At 37.9% G+C, this 20331-nt stretch overlaps 1 protein-coding gene and 1 long non-coding RNA gene across 6 annotated transcripts; both read left to right on the top strand.

Moving 5' to 3' along the window:
* Positions 1 to 769: 769 nt before the first annotated feature.
* On the top strand, positions 770 to 1655 carry LOC138925798 (uncharacterized). Of its 2 annotated transcripts, none has more exons than XR_011442010.1 (3): positions 770 to 880; positions 933 to 1069; positions 1131 to 1265. It is a non-coding gene; the product is annotated as an uncharacterized lncRNA (long non-coding RNA). The 2 variants fall into 2 exon arrangements; XR_011442011.1 differs by lacking the exon at positions 770 to 880 and adding an exon at positions 1388 to 1655 and having other exon boundaries at positions 1131 to 1323.
* Positions 1656 to 16436: 14781 nt separating this feature from the next.
* On the top strand, positions 16437 to 19713 carry Ttc30 (tetratricopeptide repeat domain 30). 4 transcript variants are annotated; one of them, XM_070277576.1, is made up of 7 exons: positions 16437 to 16735; positions 16794 to 16972; positions 17031 to 17550; positions 17673 to 18151; positions 18213 to 18423; positions 18498 to 19256; positions 19329 to 19713. In XM_070277576.1, exons 1-6 carry the CDS (start codon positions 16523 to 16525, stop codon positions 19011 to 19013), a joined length of 2118 nt encoding a protein of 705 aa, XP_070133677.1. In that variant the 5' UTR covers positions 16437 to 16522; the 3' UTR covers positions 19014 to 19256; positions 19329 to 19713. The 4 variants fall into 4 exon arrangements, with proteins under 4 accessions (XP_070133677.1, XP_070133676.1, XP_070133675.1 ...); XM_070277575.1 differs by having other exon boundaries at positions 18498 to 19276; XM_070277574.1 differs by having other exon boundaries at positions 19333 to 19712.
* The last annotated feature ends 618 nt before the right edge of the window (positions 19714 to 20331 follow it).

The following is a 20331-nucleotide window of genomic DNA, read 5'->3' as shown; positions in this document are numbered from 1 at the left end:
GTGTCGGCAATATTCCTTGGCGATCTTCCGCCTGGGATAAGTGCAAAGGAAATTGTCGATAGCGAAATCAACTACAGAAGCCAAGAGTACAACAGAAGCGATGAAACAACAAGTGCAACCGGTCAACTGCATTAATGTCAAGAATTTCTAATAGGAAATGCCGAACAGAAAACTAAAATTGTTCCAGCAACTCAGAAAGCAAAACAAAAAACAACAGTCGCTATGGTTAGGCCCATTAAATAAGGCGCGACATTGAGGGAGAAAGAGATAGGAAGCCTGGCGGAGAAATAGAGACAGGAAGCGGGCCGAGTAAAAAAGTTTCGCTTACGTGACCACAGCACCAGTGAAGATTTACACGTCTGACCTTGGGGGCGAAAATCTTGCTGCAATCTTCAATAATAAAATTAAATATAATTGCTGGAGGTAGACGATAGAATAGAGAGCTTGATGGAAGCTACTATAACTACAAGTATGTACAACTACAATGGCAAATGAAAAAGCTAAGCTGCCAATCAAATTGTCAGTCAAGTGGAAAAGAGAAAAAATTGCAACACGAGCGCACCAGCAAAGAAATTTTCGCAAAAACAAAAAAACTTCTCGAGATGGGGCAGAAAACTAACACCCAACAAACACAGCCATATTCTATACAAACTATATGGGATGATGGGATGTGTGCAAAACTTGGCAAAAACAAATAGTGCAAAGACCTTGAAATGCTGCTAGCTGCTGCTGCTGAGACTGTTGGGAAACAACAACAAATTGCTAAATCACCCTGGAATAACCAAATGGGAAAAAAATAATACACGCTAACTTAGAACCGAAACGAGCAAAACAAATCGACTATCGGATGGAAAGCAACAAAAGCAGAACCAGCAATAATGTAAAAAATAATACACAAAATGTGCTAAATACTTTACAAACACAAATTTCAGATGAAGGAATAAAAGCATATCATCGAAAATCGATTTTTAAACCAATTTTCAACATTTTTTATTGATACGATTTTTTTCCTATGCATATGTTGATTATTTCAATAAGAGAAGAGAAGGGATATCTTAGATCTTTTTACGTAAGGATTATGATGCACACGTAATTTTTTATTTTTTAAACAATTTAAATTTTTTAAACAGGTATTTCATTAATCTACATACATATTACTAAAGCCTATATTACTATATACTAATTGGCCGATTAAACGATTTAAAATGACCTCAGAACAATATCCAAAGACACATTCTGCAGTAGCTGCAGCTGAGAAATTCGCAAAATGTTCAGATTGCATGTCGTGGATTTGCGGGATGAAGGGTGGTCACTGAGATGCTGGTAAAGGCTTGTGGTTATAGGTTTGTACTTGGCACGGCACACATTTCATTATCATCTTCATTAGAAAAGCGGGCGGAAAGGAGACAGCCAGTATTCGACAGAGAAAGAGAGAGTAAGATGGAGAATGGTGGCTGGCGAGATAAGCTGCGGCTGCGGCTGCGGCGGATTCTCCATTACAGCAACGCCGGCGTCGTCATCGTCTTATGGCGCAGTAACGATTTATTTTCCATGGTCGCCGCCGTTGGTGCTTCTAGTGGATAGGATTTCCGTAAAGTGGACACTCTGTAACATGTTTTCAGACAAATTTTAAACTCATTTTATAAAACTAATAATAAATATATATTGTTTAAAATTAATTTTATTCTGTATTCTTTTTTATACATATGTATCTTATGCAACATTTTTTTCTGTTATATATTTTTAAGTGGTAATTTATCAAATCGATATTTTGATCTTATATAAAATAATAATCAAATCAAATAAGGATCCTTGTATAAAAGGATTAGATTGTAAGTATAAGTACGCAAAAAATTAAGTACACTACTTAAAAGACTAAAGGGCGGTAAAATAATTATATTTGAATGATATAATATTAAATCATTTAAAAGAGTTTCTAATTAATTGTTTAAATATCTAAAGAAAATGTGTCAATAAAAAATAAGAATATCATGAAAATCAATGCAACCCTAACATCAATGCAAACTGCTTAGGGTTTGCAATGACTTTCTGTTGCAATTGTTCTGCGGAAACTTTTCTGTACTTTTGCTTTAGAGTCGGGGCCAACAAATTTGCAAGTGCGAAAGAGATGGGTTCTGAGAGCGGGACAACAGGAAGGCAAGCAAAGCTGGAAGGCAACAAAATCATGTGACTTTTTTCTGCCTTCACAGAAACGCTTGTTGTTTCTTAAATGGACTTCAAAATTGTACTTTTTTATGCGAGAATTTTTGGTTATTAAGCAAAGCTCAGAACAATGCAGTTTTGTTGAGTTTTTGCCGCCGTGATGATTTCAAGTCGCATTTCAGGGGAAAGGGGTTTTTCTAACAAGTTTCAAAGTGGGGTTAAGGTTCTCAAGTTCTCAAAATGGAAATTAAAATGGGAATTACCTTAGCGAGGGGGAACTAATCTGTTGAAAGACTCTCTGCTTATTAATGAATTCTGGGAACGTTGAAGGTTTACTATGAAAAAAGTTTATTGGATCTCTTTGGATTCAATAAATTGGCTGATTTTTTTTTATAGGAAAGTTATAAATACATATACATATATATGTTTATATGTTTAACGGTATTCCAATACTACGTACTTTCGTGTAAGACAATTTTATAAAATAAAAACAATCTTGATCAATCTATGGTATGCTGACCTTAACTGATAACCTTCACAAAGGATGTATTTTCTTTTGTGAAGATGTATGTATCCTGTGAAGATGTATTTATCTTTAAAGATTTCCAATTAATTTCAATTTTAGCTTCAGTTAGCTTCTGTCAATACAGTAAGCCTTTCTGCATCCTTATACCTTGTAACTTCTAACGTTCGTGTCAAGACTTTTTGTTCATGCGAACAGAATTTAATTGATTGTATTCATTTGGTCGCCTGGGAAAGATATGACTGATGGGACCTAAATCGTTGCCATTAGTTACCATACCGGGCATCGTCAACCCTCACGGAAATGTATTGAATGAAATGCAAAACCATAAGAGTGACTGACCTTGGGAAATGAAATTGGCCAAGCTTAGGCTAGAGGTAGAGAACTTGCAATAATCCCGAGAAATCAAGTTGACAAAAAGGTCGGGTCCGACGGCTTCTTTAGCTTATTATAAATGCATATTTTAGGCTTAATCCCAAAGTGGCAAAACGAGAATGTTGCAGTAGGGAACGACTTTTGGGAAGTCGCCGCCATCCAATGTGGCAACATTCACATCAAGTATCTTGTATCTGGTAGGTATCGCTTGGTCTCGTTCCGTTCCGTCCCGATTCTGCTCGTCTGTTTCTACTGCCTTACCTGGTTTTTGGCCAGGTTAACTGGTTTGAGGGTAGCTTCTTCTTTTAATCGAGTTCATCATTGTTCATTATTGTCGCCACGGCTATGCAAGTGTTTAATTTTATGCCGCCTGTTCTTCTCAGACTCCGTATTTCTGTTGCAGATGTCCGATCGAAGGTCAACAAGTGCCAAGAGGAATTGGCATGGCCAAAAACTGGAACAGTTGTTTTTATTTTATATGCCTACGCCTTCGATGGAAAATTTAATAACTAACTGAAGGTCAACTACAGGAGATTCCAAGCTGGCTCAGCCTGCGGCTTGGGCAGAAATTTTGCCTTTCATTTTCAGGCTTCTTTAATCTCTTACAGAGCCCACATCAAAAGCTGCTGAAAATTTTGTAAGGAATTCTAATCCAAAAACTATTTTTTATCCGCCTCGCCTACAGCTGGGCCTGGGAAAATCGTTTGGTCCAAAGCCAGCAATTTACGCAAGGTTGCCATTGAAAGCTTCAATTCGTTACCCACAACCGCACGATTAAAATCGCATGTCACATTGAGTTTTCATTTTATCTTTTTTGTTTTTTTAGAATTGCACGCAAAAGCTAAAAACCAACTGAGAAAAAAATGTAACTTTCGGAGGTGGACAGGTGGGTGGATTTGACATACAAATTAGTTACTTTTCGACTTACTAATGTTTCATGTTCATGAAAGCCACATATAAATTGATCTTTCAAACCAGAAAATCAGAGAAGTATAAACGATTTTAATGTGTAATAACATTAAAAATAAAATAAAAGCGCTGGAAAAAATAAAATATTTAACACGATTCTTTGCAGAAACCGGAGGGTTGCTTTTCCAGAAGAGCAACAGAAGACAGTTGTCTTGCTGCCACTTTTATACCACTTTTTAAATACTATTTCTTAGGGTGCAGGGTGCAGAGAAGTATCACACAATGCCATTACAATTTCAAGTGCATACTTAAATTATCATAGCAAACACAAAAAGGCAAACAGCTTTAGAGGCTCTCAACTGGGCACATTGAGTCACCAAGCATGGCCATCATGGCCAGCGGATACATTTGTATCTAGGGTGAGTGTGTGAGTAGCTACAGATAAACCACATACTAGATATAGCAGCAAATACCCAGATACAGATAAAAATCTCGGTGTCGGCAGGCCGCGCTCGAATTACAGAAAAAATCGTGCAAATTGTATTTGCTCTTTTCGGGCACAAATACTCACTCATTCGGGCCGATCCAGTCTGCCATTTTCTAAATACTGTGTATTTAGTAGACACACAGAGAACAAGTTTCATCACAATGTTGGACAAGGGCAAGGGATTTTTCACTCTCTGCCGTTTGCATAATTGATTCGATCAGATTTGATTGAAGGTCGGTTTGAGTAATGGATTCAGTGTTTTGTGAGGCAAGTGTATATCTCAAAAACGTTAATGAGATGCCATGGGGATCAATTGAGCCAACTGCTAGCTTAACTACCACTGCTGCGCAATCGATTACAAATTTGTACGTTAGTCAGTTTTTTCAATATACAATACTTTAAATGGTTGCGAGGATAATTCTTTTGTATCCACTTATAAAATTTCTGAATTTCAAAATATATACTGACAAAAATTGTTCACAGGTAACCACAGGTAATGGCTAAGGTCACTGCAATCGGGTTTCAATGCAGAATAATGCTAATACAAACTATAAACAAATTATTGCCATAAATTAAAATAAATGGCTGCCGTAGATAGTCTTGAAGATCTAACATTGACTTCTGCAAAGTATTTTTTGTACTTGCTGCAATTGAAATCATAAATTCTAGCAGCCTAATGACCAAAGTCAAAGTGGAGTCAAGCCAAGTGGAAAATTGACTCCGAGAAGGGGAATGACGACGAGCGAACTCTTTGTTTGTTTTGTTTGGCTTGGTTTTGTAATTATATTTTGAACTTTGCCGCGAAGCTCTAAAACGTGCCTAATTGATATTCTTAATGGCCGTAGACAAAGATAGACTTCGAATGACATCTACGGCTAAGCAATTCACACTTTATTTGAACATTTGCATATATAAAAGCCAATACAGATTGTCTGAGATTGTAGCACCAACTTCTAATAAACCAAAACGGGAAGAACATATGATCATAAAAGACTTATTAAAAGTAATTTTGTATAAAAGTTAAATATTACAAAGATTTGGATATAACCTTTTGATGATTGGGTTGGGTCAATAAATTTTCCTGATAAAATATTTCTCACAATAATAAATATTTCTTACAATAATACATTCAAAGTTATGTAGATTAAAGGCTTTAATTCCGAACATGTGTAAAATTTTTTTGAAGTGCTATTATGTTGGCCTGGGTAAGATCTCTCAAGATCCCAATCGAATACCCAATGGTAGGGCTACCATGAGCACTGGTCCGTTAAATGGGTCGAAGACAAAACTGCGGTTGTTGTTTTTGCTGCTGCTGTTGGTAAACGCCCCGCAGAAGAGACAAAACAAGCCAGCACGCTGACAATGACAACAATTGTAAGCGACAGAGCAAACATTCATTCAGCAACCAGCAGACATCCATCTAGCCATCAGACTTTGCCGCAATTTTAAATGACCAAATTCGACTTGTGGTTTGTACTTGAAAGCCCCAAAACTGGTAAATGAAATGCTATATCAAATCGTCCAAGAAACAGAAAAACCAAGCCAAAGAAAAAAGCCAAACAAGTAAAATGCTGCCACATTGAGAGAACCACTTGGGCCAAACGCAGCTGTCAATCGATCGAATTGAAAATAAAAGCAAAGACGAAACTAAAATCAAGCCGAACATCTTGTGCGCCTTTTTTTATTCCCTTGCAGAGGGTATTAAAGTTTTGGTCAAAAGTGTGCAGTAAAGGAGACATCTTCGACCCCATAAAGTTTATGTATTCTTGATGAGGGTCACCTCCTGAGTTGATATGAGCATGTCCGTTTTTTTGTTTCTACTCGAATTTATGCTCTCAGTTTTAAAGCCGGGATCGGCCAACTATATCCTACAGCTGCCATATAACGGATTGATCGGAAATGACTTAGATTTCGTGTTTTTAAAGATTGAAGTTTAAAACTCTATTCAGATCCATTTTTTGCAAATTCATCCAAGCTAACAAATTTCATCAGAATTGGTCCACTATTTCCTATATCTGCCATATAATATAACGATCGGAAATGTAACTTGGGTAAAGTACCAACTATGGTATTTTTGGAGATAGAAGCTTGGTACTTTTTGTATTATGTTGTATTATAATAAAATGATCTTATTATGATATTCTCATAAGTATCGGCCAACTATATGCTTTATTTTTTATGTATATCCAATTTTAACCGCAAGGGTATATCAACTTCGTCTGCACCCGAAGTTAGCTTTCCTTTCTTGTTTTTTACTCTTATTTTGATTCTTGTCTGCAGCCGTAAAATGTTAAAATATGTAGCCATAAAATACTTTAACCCAAAGCTCGAATCGAGTGCAATAAATGAAACATACAAAAATAAGACAGCAAAGAAAGAGATTTAGTTAAACAGGGCGGAAAATTTCAGTCAAAGTGCGTTTACTTTTGATGTGGCTTGATAAAATGATAATATAAACATTTATTCCTTAAGATTTCGACGAGTTGGTCGATATTTATAAATTTATAATCAGATTTCAAGAGCATCAAAGTGAAACCACAATTGAATTGTAAAATAATGCGTATAAGAAAGGTTTTTTACTGAAATAGTACATAAAAATATGTTGCTTATTTTTCATAAAGAGTTCAAAAATTATTGTTTAATATTTTTTAAGAACTATTCATATTTTTAATATTTAGTATTTACTTACAGCTATTTTATTGTCAGCTTTCTTTCCAAATAATTATATTATTCTTGAAACCCTTTCCTTATCATTCCCTAGAATTATAGTTGTTTTAATTTTTTTTTAGAATTCTGGGAATATTTCGTTTTGTGAACTAATCAAACCGGGAAATTGTTACGTCGCTGAGCCGATTAGAAAAAGATTAGGGTTGAAGGTTCGATAGACTAAAGCTTAGTTCTTGTAAAGAGACAACATTTTGTTTTTACATTAAACTTTTCATCTAAGGCTGTTTCGAATAGTTTAAAACCTATCAACTCAAAATAACTGAGCCAACCCCAAACCACACCATATGACAGATCGGCTGAACCATCGTCATCTTTTAAGGCTGAATGGGCCTTTTATGGAGCTGGCCAAGCCAAAAGACCACAAAACAAAAAAAACCGAAAGTGAAAAATTCTTGTGTCGGTAGAATTTATTTATTTATTTAGTGGGTCTTATAGCCGAAATAAGCGCGATCAAGGCCAACCGAAACAGAGACAATGACAACACGGGTTGGAGAACAGATTTTGGACTCGCAAATGAAACAAGTGCAGATACTTTGGTTCTCTTCGCGACCAAGGAACAACATATTTATTTATGTAAATTTCTTGTTTGCCTGCCCAATCAAGAACATGTGGTCTAATGTTTATGATGCTGGCAAACTTCAAAATCATTGCGAGCTTTGGCGACAAGATTCCAGAAGTTTTTTGGTTGCGTATACGCAACTTTGGCCTGAAGGATTGCGGCTGAATTTAAGAGGTCACAGTAATAATTGAAAGCATGGCTTAACTTTTGTATTTGGTGTACTGTACTTATAACTTATAAGTTTATGAATGTGTGGCGTTGCCTATTTACGGAAACTGTTAAAGAAGAGTTATGTAAATAATGGCAGCTTGCTCTTGGCCGCCAACCAAACATCCATTATTGCACCGCACCAAAATAATGATTGTGCTGGCTTTTCTGTTGATGAGCTGCTGCTATGCCACGGGGCGTATACAGAATATAGAATTTCGTTACAGCTCTGCTCGATGATCTCACATGCACTCGCTGCATGAAAGAGACCAAGCTAGCAAATTATCTCTCGCGCAAAAACACATAAAGGGAGGCTTGTGGAGCGAAAGAATGATCGCGAGCGGCAGCGGCAGAACCCGCCTTCGTCGCTTGGAGCTTTACAAGTGATTACATAACGTCGTAATGAAGCATCATCTGCGCCCCAGCTACGGGTAAACTATAAAAACATCTGAGAAACTTGCTACACATTATAATTTATTTTATATTATAAAATAGAAAAAACCAAATTATATCAATAAAAACATTAGAAAGAGTAAACATTTTGTTTCAATTATTTCCTATCGTTTTTTTGCGTGTATCACCCATTAACAAGCAGCGTTAACAGCAAGAACAGCTCATGGTCACCTATACTAGCGCAAAACCATCTCGATACAAGTGTGTGAGTCTACTTGCACTGTTCCAAAAAGAAAAGAAAACCCCATATAAGAGTTGGTGGCAGCAGAAAAAGACAAATGATAAGGAATCTAATAAAAATTGTTTATATAACTCAAACAGTTTCCACAGAGAGGTAACTTTTTATTGCAATTTATTACATCTTAAACATATGGTAAACAATAATACATATTAAGCCACACTAAGAAGTCAAAATTTAGAACATAACTCACCCCAAATATAGACCGAACAAAAATGTATACAGTTTGTGAAACCCTTTTTTATTTATTTTTTTTTTTTATTTATTTTTTATTTATTTATTTATTTATTTTAAATAGTCCCTGCAGTAAAGCTTTTGATTTCATAGTTCGAAGGAATTGCATTTGCAGTGGCAATTGGTTTTAGTTGGAAACTAAACAATTCACTCGATGCCATGGTGCGTATGAGTAATGTGAAACATATGCTGGTGTACATTTCTTTTGGAGACTTCGCTGGAAAATGAGTGCGATCTGACTCATTTACCTTGTTGGCCCCAGAATCTGCGCAGCTTCCAATTACCAACTTCTAAACAAAAACACATTTGGATTAGTCACCAGACAAATTTCGTTCTGCTGCTGGGGTTGGCAACCAATCTGCGCGTACGTAATGTTCGTTGCTGTGCATTTGTGAGAAGCATTAGGTTTGAAATGCAATCTGCCATTGTTGTTTTATTTTATAATTTATAATTACAGATGTTCAGCAGTAGTTCACCACACCCTTTTCCCACATCACTCCCTTCGCCAGTCAATTTCTTGATTTATTTAGCGTTTTTATTAGTGCATCGGCGAGTTAGACCCGTTTCTGGGTCTGGTTGGTGGGAATTGCAACCTTGAACTTGATATTAGATACGCGAGTGAATGAGATTGTGAGAGAAATATTTGTCGAGTTCTCATAACCGGTTTTCAAATCCACCAGCCAAGGGCAATGGCAATGGAATCTCTGGCACATCATTTTCCTCCCGCCCAATCATCAAAATTTAATTTAAAGATACTTTTACCCGTCTATATAGCCCGACTTATCTGCCCGCCATGCTTAGCTTACTTACCAACATATTTTCGATTTTTCTTTTCGGTTGGGTTCCAACATATCAGCTTAAAGAATGCCAAATATTTACTGGTTATGTGCGTTTGGCCAAAGCAAACATTTCACCACCTAATCCCTCCCCGCCCATTCATCCTGTTTGTGTGTGCAAATATGTAAATCAATGTGGGTCAAATCTAAATGGCAAGGGCCCGAAAGGAAGGCGGCCTCTCTGTCAAGTGGTTGGCAAGCTACATAAATTGTGTTTCAGCCAAGGAAGCTGCCACCTTTTCGCTCCTGCCACCACCCACCCTTGGTATGATGGCCTCTGGGGAGCGTCGTCATATGGAAAATTATTTTACGGGCCACGCATTGCCTTGTCAACGTAAATTTTAAGTGAAATAATTGCACATAAAAATGCATTAAACTGGCAGACAGACCCAAGTAAATTCGAAAATGCAGAATATACTTTTAAAATGTCTAGTCCAAATTGAAATACTCTTCGTTGTAAATACGTTTAGCAGAAAACCAAAAAAAACATAAACTTTCAATACCTTTAAGGTTTAAACTCTTCATTTTTCAAGTTTATTTTGAAATTTTAATTTTTCTGGAGTCTTTAAGATCTATAGTCATCACTTTTTAATTCACTTTCTTAGGGTATTAAATCAATAAAATCATACTTACATAAATATTCGAACACATACGTAAATGATCTATATGTTCATATGGACATTGGGAAGGCCTACAATAAATTTCAAGAAAATTACGTTTACACGCCGTTGGCGCACAATTTTCATTTAATTGAGGCTTATTGCGGTCTTTCGGGTGGGTGGTTTTCGCCAGCCTGTTGTCGGTGTCTCCAGCTGGTCAACGTGGATACTCATCCATCCATCTGTTTCTCTGTTCGGACGGAGCTGGCTGTTTGCGGGGTCGATCGTTGGCGCAACAGATGCGCCCGCATTTCAAAGAACAATACGAAAATTAATCATTAAAGACTTTGACGATGCAGTGATGACTGCGACGGCGTTGACATCGAGAGGTAGCATAAAGAACGCATACTTATACGACGATATATGTATGTACGAACTGGATTGTATCTGTCAGATAAATTTTGCGGGCTTCTGAGTGGAAGCATTGTTTATTAATTTGAATGCTCCCTTACTGTTTGATATTTAACATTGAGCGTTCTATAATTAAGCAAAAAAGATCGTTCACAATACCGCAGATTGAGGGATGATGACAGGAAGAGAAGGTGACAACCGAAGAGAGCGAAGAAGGGAAAGCGCATTGCCACCGTTAAAGCCCATTCAATGTCACTTAGAAAATTTTCTACACCCGCCCACAAGATTTCTCTTTTTTTCAATTCTGTTTCCGCGTTTCGTTTCCTTTGTGACTTTTCCAGAATAGGTTGAGTGAACCTATAAGGTTAAGTGCTAAAAGGACGTATTCTGAGCCTCTATTCCACGTTAAAAAATCGTTAGTTGATAGTTCCTCCAATTCAAACAAACTGTTTCAATTAAAATATCACTTTCCGTTTCGAGAACTGCACACGTTCGACTGGGAGAGTGTGGATACTCAAATTCTTTGAACATTCTAAGAAGCAGAGAAATGCATAAGGCTGTGAATGAAAATAAACAAATTTCGTGACAATGACCTCCTATCCTAAACAGATAAATAGATCTGCCGAGTAAATGAGCAAACACTTTCAAACCCCGCGAATGTTCAAACCCCATACGAGAGAAATGGGAGACAGACTGAGAGCATCAGAAAGTGTAGAGACCTAAAATAAATAAAATATATACATATGAGAATAAACAAATATGTGCCTAGAACATTTCGAATGAACGATAATGAAATAAAAACAAGTTCACTGCACGGAAGTATCAAAACACCCAGGGTGCGGTAAAAAAACGTTTTGAGACAACGTCACCGATCGAAATCGAAATAGAAATATGCATTAAAAGAAATGGAAACAAAACAAAATTATTTAATTCGACACAAACAAATGATTGAACAAACGAGAACATTGAGATAAAATGTTTTGATAAAATCTTTTAAAGGCAATTGTAGTCAACGCAAGTAGCACATCATTTATAAAACTTTAGATTATCTATTAAACTTTTAAGTCTGGTATTCTTTGCATTTCTTACAGAAGAAAAAAAATACTTAATTGCCGTCATTTTAATAGATTACTCACACCACATTTTTTTAGCTACCATCACCTTTGGTATTGAACTTAAGGCTTAAATTAATTTGATTCACCTGAGTTTCGTTATTCACTTTTTATTTTGGCAATTTTTTAAACCTGATGCGCCGCAGACTTGGCGAAAAAAGTACGAGTTGCTGGCAAGCAAGGTTTGGGGCTTGAGATACATTTTATGGACATCATCGTTAAAGTAATCAGCAGTAACGACAAGAATCATCAGACGCGGCAGACGGCGACAAGGCATTAACCAAACCGAAAAATACATGCATACCGTCATATATATCCATATAAAAAGTCAGCGCAGAGAGTGAAATAAAGTTAAAAGACTTTTAACCAAATTCAAGGTCAACTTCGTTTCAATAAATTGCAAACGGAATGGTAAAGGCAAAGCTCAGGCTGTGGGCAGATGGCAGGGGACTGATCCGAAGGAGATCTGCGACTTTCGGCTGCTTGACTCAAATTTGCAAAAACGAAAAATACCAATACCTTCATACATATGTATATATGTATGTATGTATTGAGCCATCAGGGGATTACCTGTAACTGAACCCACCTTCCGCTCTGATATCTCAACGATATTTCAAGTGAATTTTTAGCGTGTTAATAAAGACTCGAAAATTAAAAAGAATGGCTCTGATACAGCTGCATTCACATGAGTTTTATTTAGGATACATGTATGAAAAATGTCGATTAGTTTGAAAATACATTTTAAAAGTTGCTTAAAGTGGACAATCAAATTCGAAATGAACAAGAAAGGACCTTTCCACACGAATATAAACTAAACCATTCAGTAAAACTGAACCCACCTTCCGCTCTGATATCTCAACGATATTTCAAGTGAATTTTTAGCGTGTTAATAAAGACTCGAAAATTAAAAAGAATGGCTCTGATACAGCTGCATTCACATGAGTTTTATTTAGGATACATGTATGAAAAATGTCGATTAGTTTGAAAATACATTTTAAAAGTTGCTTAAAGTGGACAATCAAATTCGAAATGAACAAGAAAGGACCTTTCCACACGAATATAAACTAAACCATTCAGTAAAATGGCATTTTATATTGTGAGCGTATGGGATATTTCTGAAAAGTCCTTAGAAATGTAATAAACTGCATATTATAGTAAATAAAATCTCATAATATTAACAAATTTTATTAAAAAAATTATAAGACAATTCATAAATTATGAAGGTGCCAGTTACCACAAACTCATGCACACATATCCCTTTAAGTATCAACCACAAATAACCCGATTCCAACATTTATTTACTTAATTTATTTATTTTACCTGTTAACCAATTTATTTCTGATAAATTGTTTATGTATTGTTGGTACATACAAGTCTGGTCTGGTACGCGTTTCTGCTTTTGATGGTTCTGTTGCGGCTTGTGTTTACACATTTTAAATGAGCTTCATGTACTTTAAGTTTAATCAACTTTGCACCGCTGCCCAAAGCGGCAAAAACAGCGGCTGTAACAATTGATTAATTAATTAATTATTTATTGAACGTGCAGCAAGCAATGATGCTGCTCCAGTCCTTAATCAAGTATTAATTGAGAAAAAATTATCTTGTTTGTAAGGTAAAAAATAAAAAAAAACGTAAAAATAAAAATCTCTTGCTCTGAAGTACGTATGGGTGTATGTATATGTAACTTCTGTTATTGTTAGCTGAGAAAGTAACTGTGTCGATATAACCCAGCACTTGTCTAGCAATGCCAGCAATAAATATTATTTACACTTTGCACACTTGGTAAAAACCTAGTAAGAGGGGTAGTCAGTTTAACAAAACAGAGAGGCGAACTTCAAAGAAGAGGAAGCAGACATCCCACAGTCCACACGCCCTTAGGCACAGGCCCCAATCCTCTAAACCCCTTTGTCATAATTTTCAGTTGAACTGTGTCAATGGCCTTGAAATTGTTTTGCACATTAGTGGCTGCCAGTTTAGTAGTTGGTGCAGCCGGACTGCGAGATAGAGGGTCAAACTGCACCCGCTGAGATCTTTGTGAGCCCATAAGTAAGTGGTTACACACACATCCACAACCAAGAATATTTTATGATTTTCTGGTGCCATTGAATTTCCGAGTACCACAGTGCGTATGATTAATATGAAAATATGTATGTTTATCTAAAGATAATCTGTTTAATATAGATACTAATTTATTATTTTTAACGACCAAATAAACATGTCACCTAAGGGCTTTTTTTACTTTATAACTTTATATTTATAACTAAAACAATGCAATAATTTTTTTATTCAAATACCGTTTATGAAACCGGATATAAAATTCGATTAAACTTGGAAAACTTTATATATATGTATATATATATATATATATATACCTAGAGGCATGTTCGCCCTAATCACTGGGGGTTCAATAGCTCAAACACTGTCGACTTCACCGTCTAGCCTCACAATATATTTTTAAACATCACACTTCCAAAGTGTACCAACAATAAGTGTTAATTTGTGGCCACATCAACCGAAGCGCTTTTTGAACCCGCAACACTGAAAACCCTAAAGTGTTGCCCTCCAGCCTTATACAGTGCAACACGTAAAAAAAAGAACAGCAAAAATTAAGAGATTAATTTGAGACAAGCGAATGCAAAATACGAACCATAAACCACTCGGGAGAGATCCCAGAAAGACGGGAAATGTGATGAAAGCCATAAAAAACAACATTTTTTCAACGAAGATACCAATACTCTGACAATTAATTCGTTCCAAACTTTGAAATTCCAAGATATCCAAAAAGATTAACAAAAATAGTAAACATTAAAATAATTAATATTAAGGACTAATTATATAAAGGATTTTGAAAGGGAATCCACATTCACCACATAAAATGCAACTGGAATTATCTAAATAATTTAATTTTTGTTCCTCCCAGAGGCAATTAGGGTTGCAATAATTTAACAAACTTGAACTTCAGCCGGACGGCACCTTGGGGTCGTCTTTGTGCCTATTTGATATCTGGTAATTGCAAGCTTCAATGGCATTACTCATGCCGCTTGCCTAAGGCCAGATATCGAGAAAAACTAATGCTCGCCGGGTGACATTGTAAGAAAATGCTGTTGCACTTGATGCTGCCAACTAAAGATGCTAGTTTCGACGAGATGACGCTGAGCTCGCATCAAATGCACTTGTGAAGTTTTTTCTCTCTTTTTTCGCTTTTGCTATTTTATTTCTGCTGCCTTTGTCGAGTGTAAGATTTCTAGTTCACCATGAAACGGGACGCAGCTGGCTGCGAGTTTCATGGTCGCGTTTTTGAACCATTTTGCCAAGAGATACAGCACCCAGATAAGGGGAGCAGGAGGCCAAAACCCGTTGTGCAACATTTTGAAGCCAACCTTGACCCGGTTCTACTTCTATCTGTGAGCCCGGCTCGAGCCGGCTCTCACCTTAGGGCATTTACCAAATTCCCAATTGGCTCGAACTTCAGGCAGACGCGGCAGAACTTAATTAGCATTTCCGCACGTTCGCCCATTTACTTGTCCACAGTGTGAGATTTCCACTGTCTTAAAACGAAAAGTGGAAAAATACAGCCAAGAATGAGAAACTGTTGCTCCAGAACAACCTAATTAAAAGTGCTCCTTGAACTTGCTGCCTAAATGGATTCAGCATGGATTAATGCCTTAAGCTGTTGACTTCCAGATAACACTTCATCAGCCTGTCAAGGAGTTGGTTCAGCTGGAGGATTTTGCCGTCAAGATGCAAAAGTTTTCAATTAAAAAATGTTCTTATTTACATTTCAAATGTACTCGTTGGGTTCGTTATTTCACTTGACATTATCTTAATTGAATTTAATGCCAGAATATTTGGCCAGCCGAGTGATATTTAAGATATCTCGAGCTGATAAATATTTAATTGAATTTATTTTAATTAGTTCAACTACAAGTAAATTTCTTGAATAATAATTTATATTTTTATACCCTTGCAGAGGGTATTATATTTTGGTCAAAAGTGTGCAACGAGGTGAAGGAGCTATCTCCGACCCCATAAAGTATATATGCTCTTGATCAGGATCACCTCTTGAGTTGATATAAGCATGGCCGTCTGTCCGTCTGTGTGCTTCTACGCAAAATAGTCTCTCAGTTTCATCTTGAAACTTTGCATACAGCCTTCTTTCTTTTGCAATCAGTATATAACGCAGTATATAAACCCGGATCGGCCGGCTATATCCTATATCTGTCATATAACTGATTGATCGGAAATGCTATAACTTAGGTGTTTTTAGAGTTAGAGAGTTTGGATTTTGTATGAATGCTACTTTTGCCAAAAGTTTTGGCAACATACATACTAGATTACTATAGACATATAGACATACTTATCTAGACATACTAGATTTCATAAGGATCGGCCGATTATATTTTATAGCTGCCATATAACTGAACGATCGGTAATGGTATTTAGTAATAATACCAAGTTTGGTATGTTTAAAGATAGAAGCTTGGGACATTTTTTAGATTTTGTACTGTAATAAATTTGTTTTTTTTTTTATTATCTTATAAGGATCGTTCACCTATGTACATCCGATGTTTGCAATATATACCCGGGTTTAACTGCAAGAGTAAATCAACTTCGGGTCGGCCCGAAGCTAGGTTTACATTATTGTTTTAAATCAAACTACCGAATTGTATTAGAAACAACCCTTGTCAAATGGTCGAGCAGTTGTTTTCAATTCGTAAGGTCAGTTGTCACGGCAATGGACTAGCACCAAGCGCTGGTTCCCATAGAAACCCCCTGGAAAGCAAACAAAACAGAAGTGTTCAAGCGAAATTTTTTCATTTTCCAACGAAGCGCAAACACAGTATGCTGCATCAGGGAATCATTTTGCGTGAAGGACATGTCACCAGGACAATTTACAACTTGGTAATTGTTTAAAAAAACTATAATTAAATTTGAACTCTAAATTAACAAAATGTGACAGATCAAAGACAAGCGTTATGAGGATGTAATCGAATGCATAACCAACTTTGGGGAGGCAGCCAGCACAAGAGCAGGCCTTTCCACCCTGGGGCATTGTTATTACCACGCCCAGAAGTACGAGGAGGCCGCCACTTGCTATGAGCAAATTTGCCACCTAGCACCCAATGAAGCCAAGTACAGGTGAGAAGAACCAAATAAAGACATTTGCAATTAAAATTGTAAAACTCTTCCCATTTAGATTCTATTATGCCCAATCCCTTTATCAGGCTGGGCTTTTTGGGGAGGCTCTGCGGGTCCTTAAACAAATCGGTGACCAGGAGGACGAACTCCAAGAGCTTTGCCTTCAACTGCAGAGTGCCATTTTGTACTCCAGTGAGGACTATGCCGGCGCCCAGAGTCTTCTAAATCAGCGGGCTGGTGGCACTGCCGAAACCCTCAATGATGAGGGGTGCCTGCTCTTTCAAGCAGAGCAGCATGAGGCAGCGGTGCAAAGATTCCAGGCTGCACTCCAAGTGGGTGGCTTTAACCCCTTGGTGGCGTACAATGTGGCCCTGGCTCATTTTCAAAGGAAGCAGCGGGCCCAGGCTCTCGATTACACCTCGGAAATAGTGGAGCGAGGCATGCGGAATCATCCAGAGTTGGGGATCGGGGCCCAAGTGGACACAGATGGCAGCGCCAGGAGTGTGGGAAATCCCATCACAATGGCCATGTCGGGAATAACGCAGGCGCTTAACTTAAAAGCAGCTTTGGAATACCAGGTTAAGTTCAGATTGAAAAACAATAACTATGGTATATTTTGGGGACAAATTCCTCTTCGTAACCAAAAATTATCAGAAGATGTACCAGAACTGGGGGGAAAAATAATGATTTCATTTTTTAGGATGGCAATGAAGAAGCTGCTAGGGAAGCACTCATAGACCTACCGCCACGTGCTGAAAGTGAATTGGACCCGGTCACGTTGCACAACATGGCCATAACGGACCCCCAGGGTCCAGTCGCGGGGCTCAGGAAACTGGCCTTCCTGCTCCAGTTGGGCGACGCATCCTGCCCGAAGGAGACTTTTGCCAACATTCTGCTGATCTGTTGTCGGCACGAACTCTACGAAACAGCTGCGGATATCCTTGCCGAGCACACGGGCCTCACCTACAAGTATTTATCACAGTATCTTTACGAACTCTTGGACGCTCTGATAACCGCACAAACAAGTGGAGAGTTGGCCGAAAAGAAACTGGGTACCTTGGCGTCTAGTCTGGCCGGAAAGCTACGCAGCTTGGCAGCCAAAGTTCAAGAGGTGAGGGCCACTAATGAGCAACAGGCACTCAGAGATGCCCTCAAGGACTACGAACAGGCCCTGGAACTGTAAGCTAATAAATTTGAAATATCTCAATGGTTTTCAAACTAAAGTTTGTTTTTCCATCAGTTATCTGCCAGTGGTAATGGCTCGAGCCTGGATTTCCTGGCGAGATGATGATTTTGTGGGAGCTGAAAGAGAGTTCCATTCGAGTGCAGAATTTTGTTCAGAGAACTCAATTTGGAGGCTAAATGCGGGACATGTCCTCTTCATGCAGGGCGATAAATACCAAGAGGCAACTGCCTTTTACGAGCCCATCGTCCGTCAGCACTCTGATGACGTGAGTTTTAGCTGTTAACTATAAAAATTCACCTTTTTCGACTTCTAACTACCAACTCCCTTGGCATTAACCAGATCATGTCCGTTTCGGCAGCCGTGCTGGCCAACCTGTGCGTGTCCTACATCATGACCCTGCAGAACGAGGAGGCCGAGGAACTAATGCGCAAAGTGGAAAAAGCCGAGGAGCTAAAGGGCAATATGGGAAAGCAGTACCACCATTTGTGCATTGTCAATCTGGTGGTGGGCACTCTGTACTGCGCCAAATCAAACTATGAGTTCGGCCTCTCCCGCATCGCCCACGCACTGGAGGGTGGGTCAGGGAACAGGCTGTACGCGGACACCTGGCTGCATGTGAAGCGATGTATCCTGGGGCTGTTAACGGGCATGGCCAAGCAGAACATAATCCTTCCCTATGCCATCGTGCAGGAGGTGCTCAGCTTTTTGCGCTTTTGCGAGGCCTACGGCCTCCTGACACCGGCTAATATATTTCCTGCCACTGAACAGGTGCCGGAAAACCCACTGACCATTGGTCTGGAGGCCAGGAAATTGCGGTTACTTTTGCTGAAACTCAGCGAGTATGATAATTTTTAAAACAACCTTTGCTTTTTTAAAGATTTGTGAAATAAAAGGTTTTACCTATGACCAGTTCTTTAAGTAGTTGGGTATTCGGTCATCTTCCAAACCAACAAAGCCCCTAATCGACTCTGCCATGAAGAAAATGTTTCACCAAAGGAAATGAGCCCTGGGATCAATTTGTCTTAGATGTGTGTGACAGTCGGAGATTTGAAGGACCTCCGGGCGGTCCAGCCGAGTAAAAGAACCAAAATAAGACGGGTAATAAATATAAATTACGAGTGGAAGTGCAGAAATCTGTCATAAATCACATTAATGACAGATTTTCATCAGGCAGGTCGGCGTAAGCTGGAAGTGGATTGAATGGCAATCTATTGACAAAGAACCTGAACAGAACGCGCTAGCCCAGCCGAACACTCTCCACCGTACAAATGGGAAGAGGTTGGAAATGGCAAGGGGCGTAGATGCCGCTCCGCTCAGCGAGCACGTGAGCACTCACGCGTTCGATTTGACAACGTGTTTATGTCGCAGCTCAATTCCGCATTGACAGCCCCATCGACGTCGTCCTATACGTTGTTGCCACCAATGGGGTAGCAAAATGGAACAAGTGGTAACAAGCTATTTTGAAAAGTGTGGCGAACACTAGATACTTGGTAGTTATATAAATTAACGTCTACCGCTAAACATTATTTATGTAAAGAAAAATGTGTTAAAATAAAGAAAAATATTTATATTTTTTTTTCCTTTTCAATAAAGTTTATTTAATATCAAGCGATAAATAAAAATCTATAAAAAAAAATAAACCTTTTTTATTATAAGGTATCAAATAAAACAAAATAAGAAACAATTTGGTAATCATCTTGTTCCAATATAGAACTGTTCTGCATACTGCCGTAGCATACTTCTCATACTTCCCTTCGCATCCTTACTCCCGTCCTCATGACCATCATCATCAGCATTGATGTTGTCATTATACTCATCGACATCCTCCTTGTCATTACGCGACGCATTCCAAAAAAGGAGAAAAATTTACGACATGAAAACACTTGTCATTAACACAAACAGACACAAGCACTTCCCATCGCGCACATATACTCTTACAAAAAACCACACACACTTAAAGAATTAGGGCTAAGAGATGGCGCCTACATTTGACTTGAAAAATAGAGGTAATAGGGTACTATGGGTTGGTGAAAACTGAGAAGGAAGGAACAAAAATTCTAATATTTAAACTGGCTTTTAAAAAATTTGGGACCGGGAAACATCAAATAAATTTTATTGTTTGTATATAATTACAATAAGCTATGTACGGCTCTCTTATCCATATTCGTTACTA

Source organism: Drosophila bipectinata, chromosome 2L, assembly GCF_030179905.1.
Source record: "Drosophila bipectinata strain 14024-0381.07 chromosome 2L, DbipHiC1v2, whole genome shotgun sequence".
In the NCBI taxonomy this organism is placed as follows: domain Eukaryota; kingdom Metazoa; phylum Arthropoda; class Insecta; order Diptera; family Drosophilidae; genus Drosophila; species Drosophila bipectinata.
The sequence above is the reverse complement of the archived record's forward strand: the minus strand, read 5'-3'. Positions and strand labels throughout refer to the sequence as shown.